At 40.3% G+C, this 26,436-nt stretch overlaps 2 protein-coding genes across 2 annotated transcripts in view; both read right to left on the bottom strand.

Annotated features, from left to right (window-relative positions):
- LOC117953784 (rho GTPase-activating protein 29-like) overlaps positions 1 to 8,855 on the bottom strand; it is a 30,298-nt gene extending 21,443 nt beyond the window's left edge. The window contains exons 1-2 of the mRNA XM_034887105.1: positions 8,638 to 8,855; positions 7,879 to 8,243 (exon numbers count right to left, since the gene is read on the bottom strand). Of these exons, the coding sequence (XP_034742996.1) occupies positions 7,879 to 8,164 (286 nt within the window). The 5' untranslated portion in view covers positions 8,165 to 8,243; positions 8,638 to 8,855. The remainder of the gene's footprint in view (positions 1 to 7,878; positions 8,244 to 8,637) is intronic.
- Positions 8,856 to 11,083: 2,228 nt separating this feature from the next.
- On the bottom strand, positions 11,084 to 26,119 carry acvr2ba (activin A receptor type 2Ba). The gene is made up of 11 exons (XM_034888254.1): positions 25,649 to 26,119; positions 23,520 to 23,727; positions 20,105 to 20,220; positions 19,431 to 19,582; positions 19,083 to 19,226; positions 17,846 to 17,989; positions 16,466 to 16,614; positions 16,159 to 16,273; positions 15,579 to 15,717; positions 14,595 to 14,725; positions 11,084 to 14,246 (listed from the first exon to the last, which is right to left on the bottom strand). The coding sequence occupies exons 1-11, from the start codon at positions 25,698 to 25,700 to the stop codon at positions 14,052 to 14,054; spliced, it is 1,545 nt and encodes a 514-aa protein (XP_034744145.1). The 5' UTR covers positions 25,701 to 26,119; the 3' UTR covers positions 11,084 to 14,051.
- Between the last annotated feature and the right edge of the window lie 317 nt (positions 26,120 to 26,436).

Here is a 26,436-nt window from a genome sequence, read left to right as displayed (position 1 = left end):
CTTGTAGAGAAGGGGGGGGGAGTCACTTGCTATCCTGGCCCAAGGCGAGAGGAACCCAACCCTACCATTACACTGACAGTGGGCTTTCATTAAGCACCCTACTCCTTCTTTTTAACCTTCCTTCCCATCCGTTCTGGACATCAGTGTATTTTTGGTGAGCTTAGTGGCATATCCAAGACATGGGATTTGACCATTAGCATACAAAAAAAAAACACCTGAAAATCTCCACTTAGCATTAATGAAATCAAATGCCATGAAATCGCAGCACCAACGTTGGTTATCATCACCATTTTCCCTTTTCTCCGAAAAGAAAAAAGGACTAAATTAGACTAGTCTGTTCCACAAAGAAGCGAAAGGGATACAAGTTATTGAAAAACTAACTAGGGCCTCAACGAAGAAAATATCCAATATGCGAGAACGTTGTTGAATATCGCGATAACAATATTACTTACGATAAATTAACGTGTGCTAAATTCTGCATTTCCGCTGCTCTTAGTATTCTGCTAATTACAACAAATCGCTTGATGAATTTAAAATAAATAGATGAAATAATTTCCAACATTTTTTCATTGAACAAAATTAACACTGAATTGAATATAAAAGGCATCACTTAAAAAAAAAAAGAATGACAGTGCAGTTTTGGGCTGATATTTTCTTTCAACTCACACAAAAGATCGCTGAGTGTCTATTGCAATATGTGGCAGCCTTTTGCAATGCATAAATTGCACAGGTTGATATTGGGATCACGATAAAAAAAACAATATCTTGTGCAACCCTAGAAATAACAATAGCTGTGATGTTGTGGCAACGAAGACAGAAGGATGTCCTGAACCAATGTGCTGGATTGGAACCCAAGACAATCAGGGCATTTCTGTCATGTATTGGTAATAGCTGTATCCTTTGTTTACGGTTACCCACCGCCGGCTGTTGGAAAATGCTCCACTGTGCACAATTAAAACACTTTAATAGAGTGGCACAAACAAACAAACAGCAGCCGGCAATTTCAATTAATGATATAAACACTGACAACGACCTTCAGGGAAGAAAGACCATGTCCACACTAATGAGAGCAACGTAACCTATCATACATCAACTAGAGCAACATTTTGCACAACACCTCAGAAGTACTGGGAAAGAATTCCCTACACCTTAGGCGGACTGTATTTATTATGTGGAGCTGTCAAACACATTTAAAATGCTTTTCTAGTTTGTTATAACATCTGTTTATTTGGGCTAAGCATGCACTTTGCTGGTCAAAATCAGTGGTGGGTGGTTTTGTCACAGCAATGGCATCAAAAAGGGCACTACAACTTTGTAGCTAATTGGAGGGGCCACGCCATTGTTTTGGTAGAGATATCAGCACTGAGGCATGGAGCGGGACCATGTTGTTTAAAGGAGGACACCCCGCTAACACCAATGGAGCTAGACTGCCTCGTCTGTCTTTACAATGGGGGGACGAGCTGATGTCCCAGACACACTTCACACGCGGTCGGCTTCACTTATTCTCTACAAGATCAAGGAAAATTTGGGGGAAAATAAAGTCACAATGAAAAATATATTTTAGTATTATATAAGTTTGAGACAATCCAACAACTCAAGTATTTGTCATTTACTTTCTGGTTGGCAATGTATCATGCATAATACTACAAAAAACATATAGTCTGAAACATATCTACTTCTGGGGTGCTTTACAACATGTGGTGATACACCAACCAAAATCTATCACTATTTAGCCCCTGTAGACTTGAAAGGTGACTAAAAAGGGACCAGTTTTCATGGGAAAAGAATGCACATGTCATTTATCTGCCATGTGTTGCAAATACAAATACTATTTCTAAACCTCATAACACACGTTTGGAGTATCACTTTTAAGCTGGTTTAAGACTCAATTTTACACAATAGAGTAGCTCAAAATTTGCCTTTTAAAATTAATGTCTCCCATTATGTTGTTGTGTGCGGGGGGACCCATTGTGTCTAACAGAGCTCATTGTGTGTCTGGTGCAGAGGATGAGTCTGCACCAGAGTTATCCAAATCTTCAGGTTGCCTGACAGGGGTTACAGCCTCTGCTCCCCCCACTAATAACGACAGGCAATCAACTGGCCTGTCTGGACACGCAATTTGCTCAACATCAATCAATCCTCGGTGACACAGTGCTGCTTGGGAAACAGCCGCAGGGCTTCACTGAAAGGCCAAGGAGGCCACGTTTCTCCATCAGCATCCCTAATCCTCCTCTTACTCTTCTTCTTTGACAAGAGGGAGGGTGACGGATTCACACCAGCAGCAGCAGATGATTTTCAGGTTTTCTTTTTGATGTGTAATCGTCTCCCTCATTCCACGATGGTGACGCATTGTTCTCTGTGGTGACTCAGTCATCACCCCAAATGCTCCCCTACAAATGGAAACGGACACTTTTTGTCCATCACATAGAGACGCCTGAACCAAATAAACTACACTCACATTATCCAAAAGTCTCTTCGATCACAATGCGCAAGGCCAGAAAGCATTAAATGCTCACTGTAACAGACTCTGCCTGCAGTGTTGAGTTGTCTGCAACTTGATCTGTGTCAGGTGAAATTGTTTGGTCAGGAAACCATCTCCATTCCCCCCTGTCCAAACAAACGCAGCATTGCTGGGTGCCTCTGTGTCTTTCCCATGCCTTGTTTGGAGACAAAGTGGGCCCTAGACATCACACAGACAGTAAACCGCAGGCACTCCATAAACAGCTACCTGCCATTAGTGGACTACACTCTGTGAGGTCGGAGCTTCACATGTCAGGCTAATTCTTGGACACGTCATTACATGTTTGGAGGACAGCAGGTGCATAACGACAACACTGGATTTTCAAATCCAGTCTATCACAGCTGGGTAACCAATAAACAGGAAGCTGAGACAAATCGATTAAATCAACTAATCGTTTCAGTTCCAAGTGTAAAGTTGTAATGCCTGAAGGGAGTAATGTTACTTACTACGGTATGGGAACTTGTGTTGAAGACTACTTTATTGGGCAACAGAATGACTAACATCCTGAGACGTGTGAGATGTGGGATCTAAGAACGTGTTGGCAGGAGCATAATCGTGTTTTTGTTGCGTCTCTCAATTTGAAAGCTGAGTAAGCATAACATTAGTTGTTTTTGGTATTCTGAAAACAAAAAGCAACAGGCTGACTCACAAAACTACACCACAAGCCTCAGCCCATCTTTGCTCAGGCCTGATCCACGGCTAAAATTTCAGCAGGTCGGCTCAATCGCCAGCAGTGATGTCCCCCCCCCCCTGCAAGCAGGAGCACCACTGGCCAATCTACCGCTCGCCATGACCAATCTCCTACACAAACATCCAGAGCCTATAACCATAAATCCCACCCCAGGAAACACACCCCAACCACAAGCTTGCACAAAAACATCCTTCAGCATCACAGGGGAAAGTTACTGCCCAACAAATCTCTCCTTTCTTTCTCTTAAGAGCAGCAGGCCATTAAACTATTATGTACTAGAATGTGTCTCTTCTCTCAATTGAAGACACCACCCGCAAGTGTCCACTTCAGTTGGCACAGGGGGCACTTGTGTAAGAAGGGGAGATGGAAGTAGATTAGTGGTAGCTTTGCTGGATATGTTTTGGAGACTTTGATGGTAAGTAAACAGGGTTTGATATTGGTTAACCTTTGAAAATTGGCCTCATTCTTTAAGAAAAGGTTAAACGAAATATAATGCAATCACTCTAATAAGCCTGCTAAGAGAAGCATAGATTTTATCATTTTCAATTCATGGCACGACTTTTTTTTTTAGTGATCATATAACTGCAAGACAAACCAGTTTCTGCAGAAAGAAAAACACTTCAATGAATAAACTGTATTACAATCAGTAGCAAGGTAAGAAAGTCCCTGTAAAATACTACCAAACATTTGAGTATTTTATTATTTACTGCTGTGAAAGTCTGCCCTTCTGACAACAACACAGATACAGAGTGATACTGTGAAACACAGAACAATGCAGTTGTGGTTGGAGAACAGCCAGATCTTGTTAGAATGGCATGATGACACCAACAGCTGAAAAAAGCCAGGTTTGGTAGTAGTATAGTGACACAAGGACAGCTAGACATGTCTCTCCTCATTTGAAGACATTTGATACCTCTTCTCACATAGCACTACACTGTATGTTAAACATTTTTCTGTTTATCTGTGGTAAATAGGCTTTCCACAGCGTGCTCTGCAACTATGCTGTGAGTTGTTTGTTCTACTCTAAAGTGGAACTGTAAAAGAACTGGTGTCAAACTTTTTTCTTCTTTTTTTCTCACCTGAGGCTGAACGGCTAAAATAAGTAACCCAAACTCTCTTGAACCTGAAGAAACGTCCAAGGAAAAATGATTACACTGTCCTGACGGCTGCTGCTGTTGTAACAAAAGCCATTTAAAGTTGAAAGCTCTTCCTATTCAGGCCTGTTGGCCTGCACACTATCCACACATTGTGTTTTGTGTGAGCACATTTGTAAAATAGGAGACATGTCGGAGTGAAATGCACACTTGTTCGGTTATCCTGTGTGTTCATATAAATTAACAGCAGCAAGAGTATGTAAAATGATGAAGAAACAGGGCTTGTGTTTAGTTCACAATCTTGCGTAATAGTAGCATTTTGTGAAATGACTCTTACATACCAGAATACTGGCACATTTAGTCTGTTACAAAGACTACAATTGCTCCCTCAAGATATTTTCATGAAAATAGGTATCAAATTTCCACTTTTCCCAACCTGAAGATTTTAAATGAAAGACAACCTTGACTTTACAGCCTCTGGTGAGTTGTATTTATGACAACTAAATCTAAGCTGAATTATTTTTAGGAGAGATTTCATAGTCAATCTGCCTCACACCTACCATTAGTCTATTGAAGGCACTATAGCCACAAGTGAACATTTGTTCTAAAGGAATGCAGAGTATGTAGAAGAGTGGGGGGATGGGAGGGGGACAGCAGGTCGGCCCTGTGTAGAGGACTCCTTTTTCACCCTGATTAAAACCATTAAACAAGCTTGTCTTCTGCAAAGCCGTGCAGACTCAAATGAACATTTCAAAAAAAGGAAGAAAACATTCTGATTCATTTGTTATTACATCTCTCTTTCTATTCGGGCAGATGAAAATGCTGGTGTGATGCAAATCGGTGAGAGGTTAAGGTTCATTGATCAACGGTGCGTGTTGGAACGTGCGAGTGGACAAAGATCATCTTGGGACAGCATGGGGACGGGGCCAGGGGTCACCGACTTAGTCAAAACTCATCCAGCCCGACATTCTTTTCTTGGGTAACAATTCTTGCGAGCACCGTTACTGAGGGCCCGGTTGTGAGAGAAAGTGTAAATCTACACCATAATCTAACCCTGGGGAATCTATAAGTGTGAAGTTGGCGGTGTGAATGTGCTGGGTCTAGTTAACTCAAGCTCAATGATGGAGTTCCCCAGTGGGTCTCCCTCAGCCAAACATGTTCCTCTAGCTACAAACTGGTGGGTGTCCTGAGAGGAAAAACAAGCATGATAAAAATTTAAAATAAGCATCTTCCAAGCTAAACCCCTCCGTTTTCTCTGTATAAGGAGCTCTGAGGCACACACTGAGGGAAATGCAAATCTGCCAGATCCCAACAGGCGCATGTCTTTCAGCAAAAATAAAAAACACTGTGTCAGTTTCACACAGTCACTCCAGTGACAGACGTTTCCAATTATGAAAAAGAACAGCACGAGAGCTGGCATGTGCCTCGCTAACCTCTTCCCCTCACTGCCTCGTTCCTGCAGCTCTCCTCAACCATGGTCATTAATGTGCACAAACACTAGGCAAGATGTAGTCAAGGAAATCACTATTATGTAGAATGTCATAGAGGACTTCATCTGACAAAAATATTTAGGTTATTGGAATATTTTTTCACAAGGCCTGTGTCATGTAAACATGGTCATAAAAAAACTGCCTTTTAAAGAAAAAACATTTAAAAGGTGACAATCGTCTGTCTTTAAGAGACAACAGTACCAGCAAACAAGAACCAGGAGGATCACAATACTCAGGATGTACAGCATGAGGGGCTCCTGGAACGCATGCTCAAAAGCTCCAAACTGTCAGTGTCTCTAAATCACGTTTCAGCTCAGAGATGATAAAGTGCATGTCTTTGTTTGCTAGCTTCCATATTTGGTTTACTGTTCGTGGAAGTCTCAGATCAGTGTACTTCTAAAGCTTGGAGGGTTGTTAACTAAGATGTGATTCAAACTGTGACCATCTTCAACAAGTCTTTGTTACCAATTAGTAATGAAAATGACTCCATGTTTAATATGACAGAACAGCAAAACCACATGATGATAGTAACAGCCTCTTGTATGAGTTGTTCCATCAAACCATCAGTGTCTCTGAGAAAAGAATAAAAAAATAAACCACCACAAATAGATGAATGACATTATAGGGTCATATGGTATGATTTTGATGGGGTTTTTTTTATTTTAAATAAGAGCCGTTAGCAGGCAAATAACCCAAATGTTTTTGTGACGGCTCTGAGCAACACACAGCACGACGCAAGCCAAGGCCTCACTCCTCCAGCCAGAGGAATGGCTAAACAACTCACTCCCATTACCAGACCTGCAGTGGGACCCCAGCTTGTGTGTGTGTGTGTGTGTGTGTGTGTCTTTTGAACATCAGGAGTAGTAGTAGTTGTAACAGTGGAGGAAATCTCACATAATTGATTCCACGGAAGGAAATTCCTCTCTCAATGAAACAACTAGAGATATTACAGACACCAAACAGCAACATCAGGTATTTTCACAGTGTCACCTTGGGCTGTGCAATCCTTAACTTTCACATTTCATGAAAACTGTAAATGATTAAGAAAAAAAAGGAAATGTCCAAATACCTTTCACCAATAATGAAAGGTAATTCATAACATACAGTAAGTTACTATCAGTACATATATGCTACTTTGTATGTATGCCCTGGTGTCTGTGCGTATACAAACACAAACACACACACACACACACACACATACATATATATATATATATATACACACACACACGTATATATACAAACACAATATATGTATGTGTTTGTGTGTGTGTGGGTGGGGGGGGGGGGGGGGGGGGGGGGGGGGGGTTAAAGGTGCTAACAACACTGCAAGCACTTTAGCGTGTTAGCAGTAAAGCTGTTATCTCACACTACTGATATTCCACAGGTGCTTCTTGCTGTCTGTCATAGTAGCAATATTTGGTATCTGTAATATCACAAAAACACACAAAGCCTTCCTTGATGTTTAATCCTTTACAGTGCCATCATATTATTATATGTTGTGGTGTTCAAAGTCATCAAAGTGAAACAAGGACAGGGTTGGTGTGATGCACTACCTAGAAGTCAAAGAAAATTGTTAACTGTAACACTGTTTAAGAAGCAGTTTGTGTGTTTAGCAACTGTGATTCCTGTGGACAACTGGCCAAACAAAGACAACATGACATCTTGCCAATACACTGCCATTGTATCTACAATAGAATTTGCTGGCAGAGATTTGTAGCTATCTACAGCAGGCTCTAACCTTTCTTCTCTTATGTTATGGATATTGCTCTCTCAACCATCCCCTGAATGCAACACTTTCCTCACACTATGTGCGGTTTGTTGAATCTCTAAGATATGTAGGAAATCCCAGTTTAAATAAAAGTAAGCAAGTGGAAAGTGAGGCACAGAATGCTTATTAAATTACACTGTTATCTGAATACAACCCATAGATTACACTGGACTTGCAACATTGATATTGGGCAACATGCCTCCTAAAGTGGGGTTTCTTTCTTCGATTGTGTTATTTTATGTTGTTCAAATTCTCTGGTCTCCACAGCTCCTGCACAGACACTTCTGCATTCCAGCTCTCTATGGACTCACCTTCACACTGGAAAGCCTCCTTGAGGTTGAGCAGCACATCAGCGAACCCCCGTACATCATTCACAAGATGCATTACATACTCCGGATCCACTCCTGGTGCCCCCATCAGGTGAGATGTGAGCCCCATGCTGCTCAGAAGATTTGGGATCTTGGCACTGCCGCCCATATCCCAGGTCTTGGTGGATCCAGCAGACAGAGATCCTGTGTGGGGCTTGGAGAGATGTCGTGGCAGACCCTGGGTATGTTTAGTCCCACCGCCACCATTACTGCTGCTCTTCCGTAGCATCCCAGCAGCCACCCTTTACAGGGGGTAGAGCAGGCCAGCTAGCCCCTGAACTTAACACGCTGTCCTGGTCCCTGGATGGCTGAAAGTCAGAGAATATTGGTTGAAGATTATGCGTTTGATTGTCTGTGCATGTGGGTGGAGTTCTCCTCTTTAAACTAAGGAATCTACAGTACAATTGCTAAAGACCTGTTCACCTGCAAAGTAGCCGCTTGAACCAAAAGTAACGTAATACGTTAAAAACATAAAAGCACCGCGACACAATTGTATTAGAAAATAATATACTAATGGAAATAAACATATTTAAAAGAGCAAAACTAAGCAAAATCTCAGCAAGGAATCACAAAAAATCCAGCACGTCAAACAACGCGACATCGACATTTCTTTTTCCGGACAGTTTACAATGAAAAAGTGATGCTGTCGACCGGGGTCATAAACTGCTTCGCTGGCACAGCTAGATAACGCTACTTACTCACCTACTCTGCAATTTACTGACATTATGGCCACGATATCCGAACAAACGTTCCTTAATGGGGCATGTGAAACCCAAAAAGCAACTCCGAGAGAAAAAAACAAACTCCAACAACGGCTGAAAGTTGTCCGCTTTGAGTCACTGTACTGAAAGTAACGTTAACGTTAGCCTACAATCAGCAACTCTCAAGTCAATCGTAATTTACTAGTTTGTCACGTGACGGTAAAGACGTGTTTTGATTGGCCAGATCCTCTCAAAGAAATGAAGCTGTGATGCCTTCATGATCGGGCAAACATTCGGGTAACTTACTTACCCGGATAACTTACTTACTGGATGAGTTTAACAATAAATTGTAATAACTTGTAACAACACTGAGACAGTATAAGGCTGGTTTATTAAATGCATGGTATATTTGAAATTATTTCAAACAAAGCATCTTCGTAATTGTAACTTTCGGCTTTGCCTAATAACATGTAACATTTCCGAGACCGGTTATCACATGTGTTCGATTACCTATGTATGTGCTCAAAAACCCTAGACTTTTTTCCAAATAAAAAAGTTAAAGTTAAAAAAAGTCAAATTTGGACTGTTACAAGTTACTACTCTTTTCCTATGTCTAAGCAGGGCCGTCAATAATATAGACTCATTACTTTGGTTCATTTTCAGTTTTGATGAATCGGTATTGTCCCAGACAAATAAAAGAAACTAAATCAAACTACTGGAACCAATGCTGCCATCTAGTGTACAAATGTAACAATAAAACCCATGCAGTATGGAACAGACCCTGGCAAAGTTCAGTATGGGAATGCTGGATATATACATAATCAAATGCGCAACAAAAATATGTTTTTACAGACAGCATTACAAATTCAGTAAACAATATCTTACTTTTTCATTGCTGTTAATTATTATGTTATATTTTATATTTTGTTGAGGTGAGTTAATGTGAGTCACTGATTGTCAAAGTGGGGTCTGAGCACCCCCAGTGGTCTTTCTAACCTTTTCAGATTCATTCATTGAAATTATCATGAAAAAAATAATTTTCTTTTCTTTTAAAACAGTTTCATAGATCAACGAATATTTTAATTTTACAATCTATTTTAGGTCATAGATCACTTTCCAATCCAACCATAATCTAAAACTCATAGATTTCATTTTTTCACGGATAAACAACACAGATCACAACTGAAGCCACATGTGCAAAACTCTAACTACAGTCTGCATTACCAATGGTCACCTGAGCTGAACAGTTCACATCACCTGCAAAACTCATTCCAAGCAACAAAATTCTTCACATTTATCTCAAAATAGGCTCAGTGCAGCAAACACTATGAACAATCTTCACTCAGCTATCACACACTGTCACTCAGAACACACTGATTAAAAACACTAGCACCAAACACCAATACAAAAAGTACTAACTTTTCATCTCTACAGTTTGACCAATTTGAGTGACTTTCACACTACTCAATAGTTTATTTAAAGAAAAGATAGATTTTACCCATTTTTTTGTAAGGAATGACAATCAGTTGTTTGCTTTAATTTAGTGTTTTGTCTCTAATTTATGGGGAAAAAACTGAAGGTACATAACAGTATCAAAGAATAGTGTGACTAATGCTGTCTTTCTCCAGCATCATGTGGCAAGTTTTCTTCATCACATTGGATGTCTGCATCATCTCTAAATACTAATGACTGCTGTGTTTCCATTGCTTCCACATCCATTGCTTTCTGAAAAACATGAAGATCGCAGCTTTACTACAGTAAAGATATGGTGTTTTTCACTTTTTTAAATAGCTGTGCATGTATTCCCAGACATTTTGGTATCTTTGCTCTTTTACCTGTTCACTGTTTCTCTCAAACGGTACAGTGTTTGAGTGTTTCATTCTAATTTGGTGTTTGTATAAAAAAAGGCTTTCTGAGCTTTCTATTTATAAAGACTTAGACTTCTCTTTATTAATTCTTTTTGGGATGACTCCCGCAAGGAAATTGAAATTTACAGTATAGATAACAGTAATAACAATAAAAACCTTTGGCTATTAGCATGTGAACAAAGTGCTGTAGAGCCAGTGTTGTGGCTGTTGTGGATAAAGCCTTGGGATAAGTCTGTAGATTTGAAAACTGTGTTCAAGCATAAAAACAAACTAGAGTTTGGTCCACATGAAATGCTGCTGTGCCAACTGTAGTTAGTTTTGCACATGTAGCTTCAGTTGTGGCCACTGTTGTCTAGCAATTGAAAAATACATTTCTTGTATTCTTCTTTTAGATAACCAACTATAGAAGTGTAAAAAATTGGCTACATCAAATTACTCCAAGGGAAGGGGTCTGTGGTACATTCTCTATCTTGTATTGGGGTCTTTGGCAGAAAAGCAACTGAAAACCTCTGATGTAAGTTAGAATGGCAAAACAGATGTGAACTGAAGAAAAAAAAATCAAATAATTCATTGACATGGTTAATCAGTGTTTGTCTTTATTTCAATATACAAAAAGATGAATGTATTCTCATCTAGTTTATATTTCTAAGCATTTCAACTCAGTTCCCATTCGTACTGTTTTAGTGAAACCAACCAACATACATCACACACACAAACACACACACAGTTCACATAAACAGGGAAGGTCACACAATTCAGTCAAACATCCTTTCACACTATGACAAATGAACAATATGTTGACTGTAAATAAAAAAAAGATTTAGCTTTCACAGGATTCACACATGAAAAGGAAGCAAACCTTTACATTTGTCAAGTAAATATATACAAGATAGTTGATTTGTTTTTCCTTTCTTTGAAGATGAGACTGACTCCGTGTTAGTGTTACTAACGAGGTACTGCATGAGGTAAGTGGTTTTTCTGTTCAGAAGAGCTGGGTGTTAGACAGCATTTGGAGGTAACAAACGATGACGGTAGATTTTCCTTCGTGATCGTTGTTTTTCTGGCACAATACGTGAAAGCACCTGAGGCATGTTCAGCTATTGACACAAACATTCAACCCACAGCACTTCTACGCTGTGGGTCTTAATGCATGTCCTCATCAGAACATGATCCAGGTGTGATGAGATGTACTTTATTGATCCGCAGAAGAAAACTGCTAAGTCACAGCTGAGTTTAACTACTTAAACTATGAAATTCAAGTGACTATTGCTGTATAATATATATTGCTGGACTCTTGGACCACGCACATGCCACTGTTCACATGAATCACAATGGGGCTGCATTATCAATCAATCATGTAGTTAGACACATTGATGATTTCCAAACACTAAAAACCATTAGCCTGTAGGGATTGATTTTTTTTTTTTCTTCCCCAAACTGCACATGAGCAAGCGTCACATACTACAGTTACACCACTGTTAAAATCACTATCTTTCCACAGCACTAATCAAAGCACAACAGATGAGCCTGTGTGTCCAACATGGTTTAACTATCACCAAACCGGTCAGAACATCACATTAACGGGTTAATATTGAGGTAATACTGTTCAAACCGGCATTTCCAGCAAGTGGCCAATCACAGAAGCCGCCAGCACCAAATTATCAGGGATTTGTTTTTGTGTGTGCGCGCGTCTGTTTTTTGATGATCCACACACTAAGCTTTCTTATACATGTTACCTACACAGCTTCTGATTCAGAGGAACGGATACCATTATTCATAGACATCAGTAAACCAACCACAATTCTTGAATTATATCTATATATTAAAAATTACAGAGCTAGTTGTCAAAATTACTTTTAAATATGTAGAGGTGGAACTAAAATATCCCTTCCTGTGAAATGAGAACAATACAATAATGTCCTGATTTTCTTTTTTAAAAACAGATCAGTGTTCGGCAACTGTGTGTACAGGTGTATTTACAAGAATCGGCCTCTCTTCTTTTAGGTTTGTACAGCATTAACACCATACAGGATTAACACCATGACAACTAGTCAGGCTCTATTTGAAAAGAAATCTCAACAGACAAAGAGGCCCAACCGGCAATAAAATATCTCAACTACTAAAACACAATAAAATACATAACACAACTTGATATACATGTAGAAAAAGCCTGAGGTACTTGTCAGAATATCTGAGGTCTGTCTGGAGGGGTAAGCAGCTGCGGGCTTACCCAGTCGAAAAACAAAACAAAAAAAATATATAAGCCTCACATTATATCATTAGCGTTATTAACAAATAATACATGTACAATGTACATCTACAAATCCTTGAGTGTCCTGGAATAGTCACAGCAGCATAACGGACATTCAATGTATGGTATTCATGTTATGGTACAACTATGGCATTGCATTTGAGACAAAGGCAACCATTTGAGCTCTCATTGCATGATGTATAGTGACTGAGGTATCTGGGGACTGGTGTCCAACTGAGTCTATTGAACAAATACCCATGCAAATTAAAAACAGACATGTTGCTTACTCAAGTATGGCCCTCGCAAGGATAAAACCAAATTATCTGCCGATGGTTCTTACTTTAAAACCACAATCCATCTCACATCATTTAACACACACAAACACACACACACACACGCACGCACGCACGCACGCACACAAACACACACACACACAAACACAAACACAGCAACTCCAGACACCTAGTCCTGGCACTGGCAAAGGAGTAACTCCAAATTTCTACAATTAAAAAGAACAAAATAAACTCCAGGAATATGTCCACGATAGCTAGCTGGATAGCTTGGCTCTCAACTTAGAGAAAATGTTCCAAAGAAGCGTACTGGATACCTGAGAGGTAGTTCCCCTGGGACAAGACACTTGTCCCAAATCTTCAAAAAAAAGTCCACAATGTCCAATACAACTGCTCAGCTCCCATTTTAGCTCCTCCCATGCGATAAAACAGCTGTGCTCCAATTCTTTTGATCTTTTTTTAAATTTATTCTGAGGCATTCACAGGTTTAAAATAAGGGAGCACAAACGCATTTAAAAATCGAGAAGCTTCGACCCCTGAGGAAGATGAATATATTTTGTCTAACAGTCTCAAAACGGTTCCTCCGAGGTGCGCAGCAAGTCGTCCGAGGTTTGGAGCAAAAGTTCATTTCACTTGGCCACAGACAATCATGACCAAGACAGGAAAAATGACAACAATAACAACTCATGAGGTAATAAAAATAGACTAAAGCAAGAAATACATGAGGTAATGACGACATTTAAGATTTGACACATGGGTATTATGAGATGTGCCCTTCGCATAACTTATTACTACTTCAAACCTACAGCAGATGGATGTGTTAGTAAGATCCGGGTTTTAAACACCAAAAAACAACACAAAGAAAATACCAGTATTGGGATAAAATAGCAGCTGCATTTAAGTTGCTAGTTGTTGTTTTTTGTGATTTTAAATATTCACGGAGATCCGCTGAGTTTGGATTCAAAAAATAAAATCAGGAGCTCAGGTGAAGGATGGGGTCACCCATTCAGGTGCTGGACTCTTTGGGAGGTAGGTCCTCGTTGGTGAGAGATGTCACAATGCAGACGGGGATGTCTGAGGTAGTGCTGCTAATCGTTCTGCCGATCTGGCCGATGCGCTCCTCGACGCAACCGGCAGACAATCGGGCCTCTGCGTCGTGGTCCCAGCATTCTTCGATGGTCTCGCACATCTGGCTCAGACCCTGTGGACACAAAACAAAGTTATATATGCGTAAGTCCCTAGTTCGGTTTTCTTACTTACGAACTAAAGGGCCCTTTTTGTGGACGTAAGTTATGAACCCAAACATTAAATAAAAAAACCATTTTACAGGACAGAAATTCCTCACTTTTTCTGTGGCCTAAAGATATGAATATAACTGCCATTGTTATATCAGAAACTAGAAAAAACACATCTGTTTCAGAGAACTATGACTTCAGACGATTGACACTGAGATTGACACTGTTTAAAAAAAAAAGAAAGAAAAAAGACTGCATGACATCCTGGTATTGCTGTGGAAACTACTGGATCTATTTTTCCCACTGTTACTCACAGGATGTTTGAGCCAGCAGTCCTTGATGGCTGGACGCATCTTCTTATGCACGACCACATCCTGCAGATCCTCCAGGGAGGGATGCTGGCCTATCTCATCCTCAAACGGCAGCATGTACTCGCCAACTGTACCTGAGGGGGGGCAGTAAGGGCACAGGATGGAAAGGGTTACACAGAGAAAAAGTCAACATTTGGATTTGGAAAATCCAAAACTTACTTTCCGTTTAAAGTGCCAATATTATGCTCATTTTCAGGTTCATAATTGAGTTTGAGGTTGTATCAGAATAGGTTTACATGGTTTCATTTTATATAAATAATAATAATAAAAAAGCTCCTCTTTTCTCCTCTTTTCCCCCTGTGTTTAGGTCTGTTTTAGCTTTGTTGGGAGTCACACATGCTCAGTAGCTAGGTAAGATCAAATGAGCTAGATAACTATTCTTTGGTCAGTACAAGGCAGGATTAGCTGGGAGACTTCTTCTAAAAGAGGGGCACTTTTGGAATACCAGCAGAACAGGGACATGGAAGTAGTTCTTTTGTAGATTAGGGTGAGCTAGTGTGTGTTGTAGCAGTGTTTTGCCATTAAGAACGAGCTAGCATGCTAGCGCTACCATGTGCTACGGTTAGCCACCTCGTCTCGGCTAGTGACGTAGAAAACCGTGCAGATTTTGAACAGCTCCCCTGGAGACTGAAGGCACAGGACATTCAGAAACCTGTATCTCACTCAAAACAGCATGGATAGTTTTTTTTCTAAGTTTGCATGTATGCGTGTGGTGACCAGAGACATAAAATAACACCCTAAATCCCAGAAAAAGTTTTTTTTTTTCATAAAATTGGCACTTTGAAGAGTAACTAACCATCATCTTTAACCAAGATCAGATAACATTTCCAGGCAAAACCAAAACTAATCCTTTGTCAATTATGTCAGTCCGAAGCACAGTGACCTTTAACCTGTCTGCAAAGCAGCCTTCCTGCACTGTTGACTCACCGTCTGTCTCTGTGCAGCGGGACACCAGCTCCCAAAGCACCAAGCCCATAGCATACATGTCTATTCTCAGGAAGGAGTCTCTCTGAAAGTTGATGGCTCCCTCTAGCACCTCTGGAGCCATGTATCGCCTCGTACCCACCTGGCAGGACAATGGATTCAGGTATATATGAAATTTAGGAAATGAATAAATAAACAAACACACACACACACACACACACACACACACACACACACACACACACACACACACACACACACACACACACACACACACACACACACACACACACACACACACACACACACACACACACACACACACACACACACACACACACACACACACACACACACACTGAATGTAGTGGGTTATTAAAGCTTTCTTTTACAAGAAAAAAACCTGTCCAAACCAGAGTAACTGTATAATAGTAGACTATTTAATATTTACAATGACATTTCTACATTGCAACAACTGTATAAAGCCCAGCTTATGTGAACATTTCAGAAAAATTAGGTAAAAATTCCTCAGACTGGCATCAAAGTGCCAATGTGGAAATAAAGTAGTGAAGTAATTCCATACCTGGCCATGAGTGTCACCTGGAGGTTTTCCTGGTTCAAATCGTACAGCAAGCCCAAAGTCTCCAATGACTGCAGTCAGATCATCTCGTATCATCACATTTTTACTCTTGAAGTCCCTAGAAAATTAATTTCAGGACAAACTCATTAAAATGCTGTAATTATAGAAATGTTTAGTCACACATAGTAGTCCATGGACTTCCATGGACAAAATGACTAAATATAGCAGAAGAGAGGAGTACTAAAACTAAATGTAGTCAGATTTTCAGGGATTTGAGTTTGAAAAGCCGGAAACAGTTTTTTTTCTCTACCTGTGTGCAATGGTGGGTTTGGGCCCCTCTCCCTTGTAGCTGGGGATGTCCTCATGGAGGTAAGCCAAGCCGCGGGACATTGTCTCGGATATGTAACACAGCTCACTCCAGGTCACAGTGTTACCCTTCAGGTGGTCTGTCAATGAGCCCTACACACAGATTCAGGAAAAGGGATTAATACCTGCACAAAAATCTAATGTCTCAGAAAATCTACTGTAGTCCTAAATGTCCAATGATTTAGCCAACCATATCCCGGGGACAGATAGACTTTGGTCCGGTGTTTGACTTAATTTGCTAGCAACATCGTTGTGGATGCTCCTTCGGCACGCTTTCGGCGGAGGGTCTGGCAAAGTGAGACTATGGGTGCTGTAGTTTTAGCCTCCGTGAACTTACGGTCCGAGGAGAAGGGGCCGGGGGGAGACGACTCTCTCCAGTATTTTGAATTTCTTACTGCAGTCACTATTTTAAACACAAGCTGTCAGTATTACATAGTGCACAGATGGCACTGAGACATTTACTAGAACTAAATACGTTTATGCCACTGTCATTGATAAAAGGTGCTTTAAGGACAGACCGTGACAGTCACTGCACACATGTAATGCTGCATTCGTGGTTATGGTAATTATTGTTCAATCATACTTTTGATGTGTTAATACCTTCGTTGAGAAGTCCTCTGAACAGGATATTCTGGTAGCCTCAAGCAGGACTGGGTAATGTATCAATGTTATATCGATCTCGCCATATGAGATTAGATATTGCCTTAGATTTTGTAAAGTGATGACATTATCTAAACTTACCAGGCTGTTATAGCTGTTCTATTATTTACTTGTACCCCCTAAGTCAATCAGTCATTTCTCGTGATTATTTATCAAAAATCTCATTGTGTAAATTACATTTTGTGAAAGCACCAATAGTCAACCATACAATATTGACGCGATATCGACCTGGAGGTATTTGGTGAGGAATATCGCGGTATTTGATTTTCTCCATCGGCCATCCATAGCCTAAATGTGTTTAATCATATAGTATTATTTCAAGAGAACACATTATAACCATTTTTAACCAATAACATTTTCTGTTTTATATTTTACAGTATAGTAAAAAAATATATGTATAGTTTTAAAACAACTATCATTAAAAGGGTATACGGTGTACAGCAGACTTGCCACAAGCAATAAAATCCACTTTAATAAAAGCTGCCATGCTCTTTTGTTGAGGTAAATAAAAGGCATCTGCCAATATTGGAAAACATCCAGCAGCTCAAGTAAACATGAGCCCTATTCTTATATGTGGGTGGGTGGGTGGGTGGGGGGAGGGAGGGAGAGAGAGAGAGAGAGAGAGGGAGAGAGCGAGAGAGAGAGATGTAAGATGTGCACTAACCCTCTCATGAAACTCTGTGATAAGCCACAGCTCCGTCTCCAGGTTGGTGCCGTGCTTCTCTGCAGCGATGTATCGTAAGAGGTTTTCATGACGCATCCCTGGAGTCAGGAATATGTCCCGCTCGTTTTGCCATGACTGCTTGTCCTACGCAAACACACAGACCAGAAAGTGTTTAGGTCTTGGTGATTTTTACAAGCAATTTGAAAAAAAAGAAGAATCTTAATTCATGATTCCTTATACGTTACACAAAGCAGCTACCCCAGTTTGTGCCTCTAATGTATTAACATTTCATTCCAGTCAAATCTTTTTCTGTGTTTTTTCCCGCTACAGAAGGTGTCTCCAGGAGCATATTATGCCTTGATGACACAGACACATTTAAAATGTGAAAACGTAACCAGCATTGTTCTCGTGGCTGGTAAATATTCCATCCACTGGGTGACAAAAAAGATGTTTTAATGTGCCCATATTATTCTCATTTTCAGGTTCATAACTGGTGGTACCAGAATAGGTTTACTAGGTTTCATTTTCAGAAAACACCACATATATTTGTTGTACTGCACATTGCTGCAGCTCCTCTTTTAACCCTGTGTGTTGAGCTCTCTTTTTCACTTCTGTACCATCTTTGTTGGGAGTCACACATGCTCAGTTAGTACTGCTAGCTTGTCAGTTGCAGAGCATGAGCGAGTGCCATGCTAGCAGCTAGGCGAGCATTATAATATATTATCCGTCGAGGAATTAAAGGCTGGACTACAATAAAGCTGTTAGGAGCAGTTTGTGAACCGTGTTTTCGGTTTGAGATGGTAAGTCCCTTTGGGGTGGACTTTAGGCTTTTTACTTTGTAAACCTAAAGCGTGCACAAAAAAAAGATATATAACATAATAAAGGAAATTGGAAAAGCCAAAAAATGTAGTATGAGCACTTTAACCTCTGTTCCCAAACAAAGAGGCTAGCCAAAAATTAATGACAAAAAATCTTTTTCAATTTGTACAATGTGACTGTAAAAATATCACTTATGTTGGTATATACTGATGTAACAATATTTTTTTAATGTAAACATTTTGGTTGGACATAAGTTTTTTGTGGTTGCCTGGATTCTTTTTTATTTATTCATTTTATTGGTGATTGCTTGACACTGACTCAAAAGTCATATTAATAACCAAGAGGAACAAACTGGAAGCTACGACACAGCATAGACATGAGAGAAGCTTACATAAATGCCTTGAACTCATGGACATACCTGAATAGGGAAGACCTTTACAGCAACATATTCGCTCATCAACTGGGCTTTCCAAACACAACCAAAGCGCCCCCTAGCTTTGATTTCCAGCAGCTGCAGTGGTTTCAGACCCACCAAGGGGGATGGAGGAGCTGGTCCAGGATCCTAAATAACAGACAAGAAAAACAAGGTTAAGTCCTGTTCTTTTGCTAAATCGATTGTTGGCACTTCTCTTACCCCTAGTACAGACTCTTACAGGAGTATAAGAGAAGAATTGGGTGACATACAGTACAGAAACATGCAGTGAAAGACTTTCTTTAAGCACCACAGACTACAACCAGAATCAGACTGGGGTATGGCCTCTCTCACCTCGCTCAGGTCTACATGGCCGTAAGGAGGTTTGCGGTGACGGTACATCCACAAGGCCAGAACGAGGGCCAGGGACAGCACACAGAGAGGCAGCAGGGAGTACACAAGCACGTTGAGCAGGGACGGCACTCGGGGTGGAGGCCGGATTTTTACTGTCAAGGAATAACAGAATAATTACAGCACGACAGCTTTTATCAGCATGTAGGTTATAACCATCTTCCCTCACTGCAAAGCCGGATTTAAAAAGAGGCCGGTAACATTTTATCTGGATTGTCCAGCCTTGATCCTTACAGACGACACTACAGAGTCTTTAAGTTATACAAGAAATAGGCTTGTGCTAAACATCTACTATCGGTAACCTTACTAGTCAATATTAGACTATGCATAGATGGTTATGGTGTAGTCCTCTATGGTGAAATGGCATTTCAAAGAAAACTACAATCATCAATACAATAATCAAGAAGGCAAATGACCAGATTTCTTACAATGCATTATTAAGCAAAATTTTAAAGGAAACAAATCACGTCTGTGTAACATGCATCAATCAGTGTGATATACACAATGTTTTTTTTTACTACCAGATGCAAGGTTATGCTTCCCTCCCACTAATAGGAGGAGAAAAGCGAAGACCTATTTTTTGCTTGTACTAAATGCGGGATGCATTTGCCGCTCACCTCGGTTGCCACTGCCAATCATGTCAGGAAGGTGGGTGAATCGTTCATTGCAGTAGTTGCCCTCGCAGCAGCAGAAGAAGACCTGAGGGTTTTCCTCCATGGACACACACTCTTGCCTAAAAACAAAGTTAGATGACACTCCTAAATTATTGCTTCAATAACCAAATGTCAAAACAAGAAACATTTCAAACAGGTTTAATAATAAACAATGGGGCTAAAATAGCATTATTGTAGGGGTGCAAGATTCAGAAAATTTCACAATTTAAATCAAAATCTATGTTCCATTAAAAAGCAATGTTGAATTTAAAAAAAAAAAATGCTTTTCCCATGTGATAGTACACACGTCATTACAAAACGTGAAAAGATTTTTGGAAATCTATGAATTGATTTTGAATTTGTAGAGCTTGAATTGCGATACAAATGTGAATTGATTATTTTGCACACCCCTAACAATTAGGTCATGCCAATGACAGTTTTTGTGACAGAATAATTTTTTATTAAAGAGACCAAATGTGAATCGATTTGAGAAAAAATAAATAAAATAACATCTTTTATTGAGAATACATTGAGTTGTTAACATTGTTAATTATCACCATTCCGGTCACTCAAGGAAAGCCATGATTCAATTACAGGTTTACTAACACTAAATGCTATAATTAGTCTTTGTAAAATTGACTCCATTTGCTCACAATTTCCAACCTGTCCATCGCTCTTGATTTCCACCAACTATTTTATTCTCCCTTTATAGTTATAATTTCAGCCAACAGCACTTCAGACTGAAGCGGTTTCCCCTGAAAACTCAACAAATTTGTACCTGCAAAACCTACAATTTGTGCACATCCAATTTCAACAAAGTTTTGGGATATATGCTTTTGGAGTAATATAGTACATTCTGTGTTTAACTCTTATATGCCACTCTGAGACCCCTAACAGCACTAATTTTTATCTTGACTTTCTCAAAAGCTGCTGGTAAATCTTCGAACTACCTATAATAATCAGAAACAAATTGAAAGGATAAATCACATTACATATAAACTACCTATTTTATTGCTGGCTAACTGTTATTTATACACCCACCCACCCAAATGGATGTATCATCTGGGGTTAGGTCTGCACGATTAATCATTTTAATCACGATCTCGATTCACACTGTTCAAATTAATTTAATAATTTAGATTTTTTTTTAAGTAATTTGTGCGCACACACACACACACACACACACACACACACACACACACACACACACACACACACACACACACACACACACACACACACACACACACACACACACACACACACACACACACACACACACACACACACACACACACACACACACACACACACACACACACACACACACACACACACACACACACACACACACACACACACACACACACACACACAAAATGACGACTTGTGATGATGGACTGTATAAAATAGGTTTTTAAAAGGGATCCCAAGCGCTGCAATACTCACCCTTCTCTTTATTGAAGCCACTATGTTTACAGGCTTGTGGAGATGTGCGATGGGTTCCAAAACAAATCTGTTTGGTATTGCCAATTTGTTTTGTTTTGTCATGGTTTACATGTGCAATAAACATTACACTTCCTGAGAAAAAGAATCACGGCAGAGAATTGTGATATCAATTCTAAGCTAAAAGATCGTGATTTATATCATCCCTGAATCGTGCAGGCTTATGTGGTGTAGGTTATTATAGTTTTGTTTTCTCCAGGTAGCCTTTATGAGCTACCGGAGGTCTCCGGCTTTTTCTAAACGCAGTGGCTTGAATATTAAAAGGACTAAAAAGTTTGATCACGCCACAAAGATCTGCAGAGACTGCTGATTAAGCTCGTTTAAAACTCTCCTCCTTACTCACAAATTCCTGAGTTGCCCAGTGCCACCATGTCAATCTGCCATCATCAGGCTGTGGGCACAGAGCTGTGTTCTGCACCGCTGCTACAGACTACCTGGTAACCCTTGAGATTTATAGATTGGTGATGCGAATAAGTAAGACGGTGCTGCATCTCTACATTTTATCAGTATTTATTATATTTTACATGTTTCATGTAAAGTTTGGAAGTTTTAGGGCTGCACTTACTCATTTCCCATACTGATAAATCTGTTTATCAATCATTTACTCTGTAACACATAATTGAAAAAAGAAAATGCCCTTTGAAAATGTTCCCAAAGCCTGACATGTCATCTTTAAATTGCTTGTTTTGTGTTACCAAGGATGTGGTGGTATTTCCATGAACACCATGTGGTAAGATGAGACTAAAGGGAAAGCCAAGACAACATCAGGTCAGTCATAGGTCACAGGTCAGGGGAATAGAATATTCGGCCAGTCTCTAATAACCAAAACTGGTCATGTATAATTATGTCCGTCTCTACAGATTCAGTGAATCTAGGCAGCGATTTGATAAGGGAATGTTTTGTGTCAGGACCGTCTTCTTATTGGAGGTCGGACGGCCAGCCACACTCAAGCATACTTTCCAAAGAGAGAGCAATAGGCTGAACAAGGTTTTAGTATCAGTGTTTACGGTGCCTGCAATATCTTTGTTGACCTTAAAAGGTTCAGCTAAACGTAACACCTCCAGCAGGAATTTAAATACACCTTCAGGAAGACCGGAACTTCAAAGAGTAGGGACGGCACTGCACAATAACACATTGTGGTCAAATTGTACTGCCTGCTTATTTCTCTCCTCAATTGTTCATTAAATGCTTCTGTGTAAGTCATAAGCCTCCCGTACCGTCTTCACGTGTGGGGGTTGGGTTGGGAACCGGAGGGTCGCTGGTTCACGCCCCCGTGTGGACTAAAGTACGGAGTGTGGAATGGTAGCTGAGAGATGCCAATTCACCTCTTGGGCACTGCCAAGGTGTTCTTGAGCAAGGCACTGTACTCCACCAACCACTTGGGGCGTTGGTACAGCACTGGCAGCCCACACACTCTGACATCTCTCCATTTGTGCATGAATAGGTCATCTCCATAGTTATTTGTAACAGAGCGTAAATAGTAATTCTCCACTGGGGATCAATAAAAAGGATAAATGAAGTTTATTATGAAATTAAATATTATAAATTAAATTAATAAGTTGTACTGCTCCTGAGTTTTTCCTTAACAAAAGGCCAAAAAACCTTACAGGTCATTCTCACTCAGTTTGAGAAGCCAGAACCACTAAATTGTTACAATTTCTCCAGTTGATCGGCTGATTAAAAAAATGGTTTCCGCACAAGTTGTTTTATTTCTGTCGCTGAAAATGCCCCAGGTCAAAGAAATATAGATATATCGAACTACATGTGGGTACTGAAGCAGATATTTGTGTTGTACTCACTGCCAGTCCCTCTGGGTTCGAGCCAGACACCTAAAATATAAAATGTAAATGATGACCTCGCTCAGTGACCCGACCTGTCATAGCAGTTGAAGTCATCCAGCCAGCAGCCTTTCTTCACCAGCTTGATGGTTCCTGAGGAGTTGAGCCAGGAGGCATAACAGTGCAGTCGCTTGTCCTTCTCCCCCTCGCAGCGCTCAAAGCCGCTCTGGTTGGTCCTCTCCGTACGCCAGTTATCATTGTAGTACACGCACTCCCGGGTCTCTGCTTCGCCCAGACTGTACCCTGAAGTGGACAGAAGGCCTCAGTCAGCTCACATCATAATGAATTGAAACTCAACAGCGGAAGCACAACATATGGTGCAGGATACGCTCGATGCCATGAAGAAACATCTCTGAGCAGAGCCTCTATCCTCATTCTGGCAGAGGGCCAAGTTTTGGAGCTCTCTGTAGTAAAAAGGGAGTTCCTCTGGGCTAAGAAAGTGTTGCTGAATAGTAGTTCAGCTTAATCAAATTCACAAAAAAGATCTTTTCAGAGAGTAACAACTAAAGAGGAGGAAAAAAAGACAATTTAATTAGCTATAGAGAAAATAATTGTATGCCCTACTGTGATATAGAAACACAGCACACATTGTCATGCCACTTCTATAGATAAGGACTCGTGTATACTGCTGGAGTTTGACACATCTGGAAAGACAGATAAGACCTTCTTCTTTAAGGGCTTTTCCTGTCATTTAGCAGGAAATAATTTCCCTAACCAAACCGAGATTTGACAATAGCTGTCAGTCTCCTAACATTCAATCCTCTTTGCGGATTTAATGTTGAACACACTCAAGCGACACATTTAAGATGTGTTTTGATGATTAATAAAGCAGATAAGATGATGTACATGTCATTCCCGAAGTCCCCTAATCTTTGTTCACAGAAAAAATAGTGCATGTCTCTTTAAATCCCAGCCTATATGAGGCTGCCCATCCCCCAGTGTTACCCCCACCAATCTCTCTTTCTCTCTCACACACACACACACACACACACACACTCTTTCATTATAGTATATAGGGATGCATGCAATGAACAACCAAACATCATGCTCATTAATAAGGATCATATAAAGGAAGTAAGGGCACACAGCAGTGATGCTCCATTGAGCCGAGATGGCATTTCTAATATCTGTGGTCACATGATCCTGGAGGACTTTTACTACAATATCATTCCCCAACCCCCCTCCCTCTGTCACTTACTGAGGCTTACACACAACAACATGAATTCTGGAGAAGCAGCTTACTATACACTAGTACGAGCACTAATCTATAAACCAGAAAGGCATTGGCTACCATGCTACTTGGCACACACGAGACAGCACAATAAAAGATATTTATTACATGTCGTAGAAAACTAAAAAGTGAAGGGGGGAAAGTGGATAGTGTCGTTTCCAAAACAACTATAGGGAAAACCTAGCTAGGGGACAAAGGTAAACATGTTTTGAACAGACAATGAAACCCTGAGTTGCAAACACTGGCACAAAAAAACGCCAAACAAAAGAAAAACAATCCTTGCTCAATGCTAAATTTCACTTGGTAGTAGCTAAGTCACAGGCTTTGGAAACGGAACTGTGTAACATTCATCTTAATTCAGGGTAAAAGACCTAACTCAAGACAACAGCTGCTGTCACATCGATTTATAAAATAATATATAATCAGAGAAAGTGTGTTTTCACAGGCTCTTTTACACCACAAACAAGAGTGCAGACCTTGGGTTTCAGGGTGTTGATGCAGCTGCTGCCTTCTATTCTTGCCACTGTTAAGAAAGGCGAAGGGGACGCAACAGTTTTAATGTTGAATATCTTTTATTGCAGCATTAAATACAATTCAATGTAATTTAATGTATTTTCGTTTTAGGTCCCAGCTATTACTTAATTATTGCCCGTGTGTGAACTAGATGTGTACGTGTGAAAGGGGAGAGGGGGTAAATAGCAAAAATGCGATTGATGAGTAAGAGAATAAAATCCCCACAACTGACCGATAGTATCTACCACTGCCAACAAAGTTTAAACAACTAACACACGTAAACTCGCTCGCGAGTCGACATTTCAAACGGAGACTATCTCTCTCACATACACACACACACACAAATTCAGACAAAAAGGTGTCTCTACTCCGACTCGAAAAAGAACTGTTGCAAATTCGGAACAAACAATACAACCTTACCTGCGCATAAAGTTCCCAGAAGAAGTGAACAAGTCAGCCATGAAAAAGACATGTTCCGTTTTAAATACAGGACAGAGATTTCCCCCGCTTCCCGACGCGAACATTAAAACTCAGGTTGTCCAAAACATCAGTCCAGGATCAAAACGACCACAGGCCTCCGGTCCCTCTAGCAGCCTAACCACCACCACCACAACGCGTGTCAATAGCCGCGACGCTGCAACAATGTTGCAAGAAAAGATAGGAGCGATTAACTGACTGCCAGACTGTTAGTCCGTTAATATGTACAGCATTTCGCATTGGAAGAGGATCCAAATGCCGAATGGGAAGCCGTTAAACCAGCCAAGAAGAAAGCTCAGCGTTCTTTTTGAGGTTATTCACTTGAATAGTAGCACCGCTGCATCGGGAGGTCGGTCGGGGTTTACATGCATGTTACTGATCTGTGTCCAAAATGGCTTCTAAATGGGGAATGGGCTGCAAACAGGGAAACCCGGATGTGTAAACACAAAGAGGGGAATTCAGGCAGCCAGCGTGTGACCTTAACACGACTCCGATACACGCCTGTAATGACTTCATTTTAGCCTCGTATCGAACATAAAAAGCCAATATATAACAATTCAAATATAAAAGATGCCTAACAGTAGGAATATGAGGCGTTGGGGATAGATATGTGTGCTTTCTACGGTGGTATTTGTCCCGGTTCCAGCTGATAAACACTTGCACTTTTTGTGGTCAGAGTTGGTATTTTACAGTCTACTTTTCGGTTCTTATTATTAAGCCCGGGGTTTAAA

Source organism: Etheostoma cragini, chromosome 12 (assembly GCF_013103735.1).
Source record: "Etheostoma cragini isolate CJK2018 chromosome 12, CSU_Ecrag_1.0, whole genome shotgun sequence".
Lineage (NCBI taxonomy): Eukaryota > Metazoa > Chordata > Actinopteri > Perciformes > Percidae > Etheostoma > Etheostoma cragini.
This window is presented reverse-complemented; position numbering and strand designations above follow the sequence as displayed.

Excerpts from the sequence above, each read along its gene's own strand:
- acvr2ba (XM_034888254.1), bottom strand. The coding sequence starts at position 25,700 with ATGTCTTTTTCATGGCTGACTTGTTCACTTCTTCTGGGAACTTTATGC. Across the intron at positions 17,990-19,082 it reads TAAAGGTCTTCCCTATTCAG|GACAAGCAGTCATGGCAAAA; the intron begins GTATGTCCATGA and ends GTGTTTGCGTAG. Across the intron at positions 16,274-16,465 it reads AAACCCACCATTGCACACAG|GGACTTCAAGAGTAAAAATG; the intron begins GTAGAGAAAAAA and ends TTAATTTTCTAG.